The 8,884-nt window shown below is 42.4% G+C and overlaps 1 protein-coding gene across 1 annotated transcript; it reads left to right on the forward strand.

The window, feature by feature from the left end:
- The first annotated feature begins 3,848 nt into the window (after window positions 1–3,848).
- Window positions 3,849–5,666, forward strand: LOC136537272 (uncharacterized). Its single transcript, XM_066529304.1, has one exon. The coding sequence runs from the start codon at window positions 3,849–3,851 to the stop codon at window positions 5,664–5,666; it is 1,818 nt and encodes a 605-aa protein (XP_066385401.1).
- The last annotated feature ends 3,218 nt before the right edge of the window (window positions 5,667–8,884 follow it).

Raw genomic sequence — 8,884 nt, forward strand, 5'->3', positions numbered from 1 at the left:
CCCCTAGGAGGAACGGGGAGAGGCCGAGCCCAGCTAAGCATGCCCGCTCTGACAAGAGTAGACACGCCACACTGACCCCGCAAGGACCGAGGGGACAACGGTCACTTCGGTCCGAATAGACGCCATCCTTGCGCCACGCAGCATAGACAAGACAACACCGCATGACGGTGACTGCCAGTACGGTGACCCGTCGTCCAAGTACGGTCCAACGGGACATATATACGATCCTACCCGCTACGGGATGGGATCCACGATGAAGGCCTTGACTTAGAGGCCATCCAAACCGGCGGGAGCCACGACCCAGGAGCTCGGGATCATGGCCACCAATTCCACAAGCCAACCCGGTGGTCGATGACCTGGGGACGGCTACCAACTCTTGTACGATGCCCCTTGGAGATTAGGAGGCAATGACGAAGGCCACGGCAGAAACCACGTCGCGCAGGGTGGCTAGTGATCCACCGCCGTGCCTACAGTGCCGCCACGGCCGGCATAGTAGCACCACGCCACACCTTACCGTGACGTGGGCACAAGACCATGATGACAACCACGCCTAGACGTACACCACAAGACGACGTAGTTTGCAAGCCAAGTTAGCTAGGACCCTCCCTCGGGCTCACGACCCCTCGGTCGGGAGAACCTTCCTCTTTGTACATACCCTGACCCTTAACTCTATATAAGGACAGCCAGGGCGTCATTCTAAGGGATATTCTCTCATTCTTCACAACCTCCAGACTCCTGAAGCTTTCCTTCAGGCAGTTCATCTCCTAGCTCTAGCTCTCCTACCTCTTCAACCATTCTTACACCCCCCCCATTGTAAGAACTTCAGAGTATTCAAGCGAGAAACACGCACTCGATCATCTCTGAGACTGGACGTAGGACTCCGGCCTAAACCAGTATAAATCCTCATGTCTTTTGGATGCTACCATCGTCTTCCTAGAGCAGCGCAGCAATCGTATAAATTTACTAGTCCAGTTTACAAAACACTGACACACATGCTATCTTATTATATATAGTGTGGGACCCATGGTGTAGTTACTCTCTCACCTAGCACCTGGTTCATGGAAGATAGCAAGACACAGCAACGGGAGCGTAGTGGAAGAGCACCAGAGTGGGAGAGGCGACAAAGATGGATTCCCTTGGCTGACAGTGGATGTTTTATTTCCTACGTTTTGCACAACAAACATTCCTCAGCGATCCTTCGTTCCAAATGCATCCATACCATTCCTTTCCTTTGAAAAGTTTTCCTCCAAAATTCCTGTGAAAAACCTTTGATCCAAATAGGCCCTAATGATGTAATCTGTCGCCTAATTGTTGATCTATTAGTGACAAGCGATGTACATGTTGATAATGAGACATGAGTGGCAAATATCAATCTTAAGATGTATTGGTCAAGTCTCTTAGTACGTGTATTCATAGGAATTTGTGTGCACACATATATATGAACATATATATGTGTGTGTGGTGCTTTGTTTGTGAACAAGAAAAACGTAAGGAATCCATCAAAGAAGATTCTTAGCTAGGCCAGGCTCAGTGGGTAATCTTGTTAAAAAAGATAAAATAAGGTGGCTTAAACATACATTTTTATAATTCCAATATAATTCAATCAATCAAGGAACTCCAATATAATTCCAACTAGAGCCATAAATCATCAGCTAGCAAAACTCCTAAAAATAGGCTTATGACCTAGTTCCTGCATGGAACGGGCCTGCATATGCATAGCATACTTTTTATACTTTCATCATTGTTTCATGTAAAAAGATTAGCATAGAGATTCTATGTTTAGAATACAAGGATTTTAAGTTAGCCCCAATCTATTTAGAAAACCAAAGTGAGAGTAATTCCACTGGAACATAGCACATGCCCCAATGAGCTGAAAGCACAACACTAGTAGACTAGGTATTACAACCAAAGAGACTAAACATCAAATGCAAATCTAAGGACTTCTTTGATAGGGCTTCACCTTGCTTCGTTTCAGTATTGTTGAGCTACTCTATGTAGTAGCAACCGATGAAGTCCCAAAACACTAGCCTCATGGGCTCCACCTCCTATCAGTTGTACCTCAACAATAGCGCTAAAAGGTTTGTCGGGAGAAACTGAAGCCCTATGGACCCATGGCAAAGAGTCCTAAGAGCATGCTTGACACCCCCTGTATCTCTATCTCTATCTCTATCTTTATCTCTATCTCTATCTATATCTATATCCACTACTAGAATCGATGAGTTTCCCTACCGTTTTTAAAGTTCCCTACGGTGTTTTGATCGTCCTAGGGAAAGATATGTTTCCCTAGAGTTGGGTGACAAAACCATAGGGAAACTTGGCTTTCCCTAGGATTGCACATTTTGGTCGGGGCTGATTCTGAGAAAGAGGTGTCTCCCTTGCCATGCTGGCACCTTTCCCTACGACATGGACACAATTCCTAGGGACATTGACCCAACATGGCACTAACATGACGGCACCAAAATTTTTCCCCTCCCCGCAGCATACCGCCACCGTCTCGCGCCAATATTTCTCCAGACGCTGCCCTTCTCCCGCCGCCGCCGCCACCACCAATCTTCTCTCTCGCGCACCAAATCTTCTCCCATTGCTGCCCCAAAGCTCTCCCGCCATCCCAATCTAGTGCGCCGCCACCAAAGCTTCCTACTGCTGCCCCAACCCATCCAATGGGGTGCCTCTTAAATCCACTGCCCTCGCTGGATCTGCAAGCACCCCAAGCCTAGCACCACCCAGCCCTAGCTATTCCTTTGCCCCCATCCCAATTTCATGACCCAAGCGGGCTGCCGAGGTGGCAAGAAGGACCTACGGAGGAGGCGAGGAGAACCTTCTAGGGTGCTGCAGGAGGCGAGGGAGGTGCTGATTTGGATGAAAGAAGGACCTGTAGTGGAGGCAAGGAGAACCTGTAGAGGTGCTGGTGGCTTGCCATTGCCCTGCGGAGGTGCTGGTGGCATGCTGTTGTCCTGCGGAGGTGCCAGTGGCCTGTCGTTGTGTTGGCAAGAAGGTAGGAATTGGCAATACCCCTGCTGCATGCTGCTGTGTTACTGACAAGGAGATGTGCTTCCTATTTCTTTCGTGCTACTGAATAATGGCTCAAAGTGAGATACGAATCTACTACATGGATTTAACCAACAATTAAGATGTATATATTGCTCATGTGTGATGCACCTGCAGCCTTTATGTTGTGTTTTGCATTTCTTATACTTCCTAAAAACAATCAGGAACTGTTTAATTGACTTGAGTGGTGCAGAGACTATTGTAATTGCTAAATTTGTTTGGTCCTAAACTAATCTTTGGTCATTTCCAAAAAAAAATAGAAATTCAGGTAGACTGGCTAGTGAGTTATAAGCTACTGAATTTTAACTAGGAAATATGTAAGTTATGGTGCAAACTAATAATTCCGCTTGATGGACTAGAGAAATATACCATTTCACATTTATTCAGATTCAATAACTGTGCGCTTGATTTCTTGTTTGTGATACAAAATATTACTGCACTACTAGTTGTCTGCTCATAGGCTCTACATGCTAATTTAGACCATTATCCGCTCTGAATATTAGTCATTCAGATCTGGAACTAATATACTTTGCCTTTCCATTATGCAAACTTCAGTTTGAAGTAGGAGGAGAAGATCTTGGCTTTGCAAGAAAGACTCAAATGCGATAAAGAAGGCAGGGATCTACATCTGTGCTGCTGTGCAAGAGAAGCTTGAAGGTGAGAAGCAGATTTATCTTTTCACATCTCTTCCATACATTTGTACTAAATTATTAATTTTTAGTAGCACAAATTGTTATCTATGGGTTTGCTTAGGGTTTTAGATATTGAACAGGGGTTTATTATTGCTACAATAACTAGCCATGTCAATAGAAGACCGTAGTTGGATGTACGAAGGGTGGAATGACAATGGTTGTCATTCACATGAGTGGGTGCAGAAGACAAATGCTTTTCTAGACCATGCTTTCAGTCTTGTTCTTGATTCTAAAAAATTTGGAGTACTTTGCCCATGTTCAGATTGCGACAATAGAGTTAGACGAAGGAGACCTATCATGAGCTTGCATTTGTGTAAAAGAGGTTTTACACCTGGGTATACTATTTGGACTGAACATGGAGAGAAACCTTTTAGTGAGCCCACATTGGAGAATGCCAATGATACTGCTGATGGTTTAGATGAAATGTTAGCTGATATTGGCGATGCAATGCATACTGTTAGTGCTGAAGATGAACCCCCAGCTGATGCAAAGGCATTTTATGCCATGTTGGAAGCTTCACAAGAGCCCGTACATAACTACACTAGTGTTGCACAGCTAACCGCAGTTGCTCGGTTAATGGCAGTTAAATCACAACATAACCTTGGTGTAGAATGCATTAATAAAATATTGAATCTATTTGATGATGTCCTGCCTGAGAACCATAAAATGCCAAAAACATTTTATGAGTGCACAACTCTTCTCAAAGGTCTGAAAATGCCATATGTTAAGATAGATGCTTGTGAAAACAATTGTATGATATACTACGGAGAAGATATAAATAAGGAAAAATGTGATTTCTGTGGGGAAAGCCGATATGTAGTTGTTGAGCCATCAACAGGGCGTAAGCGAAAGCCAATACCACGTAAGGTTCTACATTATCTTCCATTCATACCAAGGTTGCAGCGGCTATACATGGAGCCCAAAACCGCAAAGCACATGCGGTGGCACAAGGAGGGTAGGCGTGACAACCCAAATGTTATGGTCCACCCATCTGATGCTGAGGCTTGGACACATTTCAATACAGTCTGCCCAGAGTTTGCAGCGGAGGCTAGGAATGTTCGTATTGCTATGGCAACAGATGGCTTCAATCCATTTGGATTTGGAAAATCTAAATATTCTTGTTGGCCAGTTTTCGTGATTCCTTTGAACTTGCCACCAGCTCTTTGCATGAAGGAGGAAAACATATTTCTTAGTCTAGTGATTCCTGGACCAGAGCATCCCGATAAAAATTTGAATGTGTTCATGCGACCACTAGTAGATGAGATGAAGAAAGCTTGGGCAGGAGTAGAAACCTATGATAGTTTTTCAAAGAGAAAATTTACAATGAAGGTTTCATATCATAATTCCATTCATGACTATCCTGGGTTGGGCATGTTCTCTGGATGGTCTACACATGGTGGGTTGGCATGTATCGATTGCATGGCAGATGTGGATAGCACTTGGCTACCAAATGGGCGCAAGTATAGTTGGTTTGATTGCCATAGAAGATTTCTACCAGCTAACCATGAATTTAGGGACCAGAAGAATGCATTTAGAAAGGGTGTAGCAGTTCATGACATACCTCCACGTCGATTAACTGGGGTAGAGGTGCAAGAATACATGAATGAAGTGAAAGATAAATCTTTTGATGGTTATGGCACTACTCACAATTGGACTCACATCCCATTCCTATGGGAGTTGCCATATTTCCCTGAACTTCTGCGTCCACATAACATTGATGTTATGCATATGGAAAAAAATGTAGCAGAAGCTATTTTCTACACATGTCTTGACATTGGTGATAAAACCAAGGATAATAATAAGTCTCGTCTTGACCAAGCCTTGATGTGCAACAGAAAACATCTCAATCTAGTTGAGAAGCCAAATGATAAATGGGATAGACCTAGAGCACCATTTTCCCTGAAAAGAGACCAAAAAAGGATGTAATGCAGTGGTTTATGGACATCAAATTCCCTGATGGCTATGCAGCAAACTTAAGGAGAGGGGTAAACATGGATACACTACGGATAAACAGGCATGAAGAGTCATGACTTCCATATATTCATTGAGCGTCTACTACCTGTGATGATGCGAGGTTTTATCAAGGATGACATATGGGAAACATTAGCTGAGCTAAGTTACTTTTTTAGAGTCCTTTGTGCAAAGGAGGTTGACTGTGCCCAGATATGTCAACTGGAAGCAAGCATACCTGTTATTCTTTGCAAATTGGAAAAAATCTTTCCACCAGGTTTCTTCAATTCAATGGAGCATCTTCTGGTGCACCTTCCATATCAAGTTAGGGTAGGAGGCCCAGTAAAGTATACATGGATGTATGGAGTTGAGAGGTATAAACTTAGAACACCTATTATTTATCTTTCTGCCTTGTCATAGGAAAACAACTAATTTAATCTTTTGTAGGTTACTAAAAAAAGTTAGGGCAAAAGTCCGTAACAAGGCTCATGTTGAAGCCTCAATAGTGGAAGGCTGCCTAGTTGAGGAGATCTCTTACTTTACATCATTGTACTTACCTCAACTCATACCGAGCTCCCGAAATCGTCCACAACGTTATGCTCAAAGTGGTCCTCCATCAGATTGTACCCTTAGCTTGTTTCAAGTGCGTGGATGGAAGAGCGGTAGAGGAGTGACAAGGTTTCTAACGTTTGAAGAGTACAAGATAACAATGATTTATATCTTCACAAACATGATTGAAATGGAGGAATTTGTACAGTAAGCACACCAACTTTGACAAACAAAATACTAATTCTTATTGATCATAATTAATCACCTGGCATAATCCATAGAAAATTTGAACAAGAGCAATGGAGACGTGCAAGACCACCAAATCAGAAACAACTAGATAATTTAAGGATGAATGGTGCTGGCAATGGGAAACCACGACTTGTTGGATTGGTTTAGAAGCCTGGTACTAGCTATTTTCTTAATTTCTGTACAGGTTTCAACATTCTATTAAATTGTTAATTACATGTTAGTTTCAATTGTAACATTTCAGTGTGACATGGATGCAAGCATACCTAGTGAGCTACGTCATTTATCACGTGGTTGTGGCCTCAAGGTTAGGTCATATGATATTTATGAGGTTAATGGGTACAGATTTAGATCTGAAAAGTATGAAAAATCTAGAGGGAACCTGACTACCACCAACACCGGGGTGCTTGCTGTTAGTTTTGATGATAGCAACAATGAGCTTCAGTACTACGGCATTATCAAAGACATAATTGAGTTGAAGTTTGATGGTGGTAGTGAATTCAGCCTAGTTTTGTTTGATTGTCATTGGTTCCACCCAATTAATGGAGTGAGGCAATTACAAAGGGTTGGACTAGTCGAAGTTGCCCATGCTTCTTGTAATCCAGCGAACGAAACCTTTTGTTCTTGCTAGCCAAGTGAAGCAAGTGTATTATCTTCCTTATCCATGTAAGTCTAGTGCAAGCCTTAAGGACTGGTGGGTTGCATACAAGGTCAGCCCCCTTTCAAACTTGTCTATTCCTACAATGGATGAGTATGATAATGAAGAATCACCATGTGTGGATACCTTTCAAGAAGATGGTTTAGACGGTGAATTCAGTCATAGACATTGGACTTGGCTTAGATGATATCACGATTAGTGATGGCTTTGATGAGATCAATGATCCAAATGAAATTTCCATGCTGACCAAACAACGAAATGGTGTGACAGTAGACAATGAGCCACCAGTTGAAGAACATGAGGGGTATAATACAGAATATTTTCTTGATGCCACACAAGTGGAATTCCAAGATCCTGATGACTTTTGATGGGAGAAGTAATACATTTATTTTGTTCCAACCATTTTCATACTTGCATTATTTCAATTGTTTTCCAGTACACTTACTCATGGTTGCTGCATCATATTTTCAGGGATGACACTCACACATAGAGTGTTACGCAGTCAATCTTCCAATGCTTCTAGGGAGGTCACGATTTTGAGTCTGAATGGTCCTGCTGATTCTAATGCAGAAGATCAGCAAACTAGAACTGGAATTGGCTATTTACGAGGATGTGCAGATCTTCCCCCCACTATTCCCAATGAGCAAGATCGTCCATTGATTGAGCCGGAAGGAAACTCGTGAGTTTGTAATCTTGCATTGTCATATTTATGCAACCCAACACTCATTTGATATCGCTAATTGATTTGTTTGATTATTTTTGGAGGCACTGGACTGTGGTAGAAGGAAGGACTCCTTCAAGTGTGTTAACATGTTTATTGAAGAAGCAGCATCCTGGTTTGGTTCAGTACAAAGGCAAGACCATGGTGGCATCCACATGGAAACATTATCAAGCAGCCAAGGATGACTCTGGAAAATCTAAAGCTGATTTAGTTGCTGAAGGGTTTTGGGTAATTCTCTACTTCTATCTTGGGTACCAGCTACTTTCCTGCTACAGGTTCATGCACTTGTGCTATTAGGTTCATGCAAAGTCTGATTTTAACAGAACCAGCTCATAACAGTTATTAAGTTGGGGTCCTAGAGCTCTCTTATGTTTTTGCTTGTTCTATGCAGAGAAGGTTTAGATTCGATCCAGTCAAAGAAGAGGCTTCAAGAGAACATGTTGGTGTCTGCTGCTCTGTACTCCTGGGGAGCATCATGTATTATGCAAGAATTACAGCTATAGTAGAGCATTTTCGAAAAGTAGAGAAAAGAACAATCTGTGACAAAATTGCTGGGCAATTCTATTTGACGAGGGACGAGTACATTGCACAACGTCCTCCTTGGTGCATACTAGAATGCTAGGAAGTTTTGGCCATGGAATGGAGCAGTCCTGAATTCAAGAAGAAGTCAGAGAAAAATCGTGCAAATCGTCTCAGTCGTAAATTTAAACCTCACAAAGGAGGATCCAACTCTATCGCAACAATACGACAGAAGATGGTTAGTGTTCACCTTGCTGATTTTCTATGAGATACTCTTTTGTAGGAAATAGACAACTAATTTCATATACATTCAAATGTAGTCCAAGAAACTCGGAAGAGAAATATCTGATATTGAGGCATGGGTACATACTCATAGAGGCTCAAATCATGAAGATATTACTTCACTAAACACAGAAGAAGCGACTTCATGCTTGGTAATTGCTAGATGCTGATTTTCCAATTTTGTAGAATTTTCATTTTACTTATTTTGCAAATGTTCAC

This window comes from Miscanthus floridulus, chromosome 2 (genome assembly GCF_019320115.1).
Source record: "Miscanthus floridulus cultivar M001 chromosome 2, ASM1932011v1, whole genome shotgun sequence".
Lineage (NCBI taxonomy): Eukaryota > Viridiplantae > Streptophyta > Magnoliopsida > Poales > Poaceae > Miscanthus > Miscanthus floridulus.

What these genes read in the sequence shown, in the direction of transcription:
- LOC136537272 (XM_066529304.1), top strand. Translation starts at nt 3,849, where the DNA reads ATGTCAATAGAAGACCGTAGTTGGATGTACGAAGGGTGGAATGACAAT.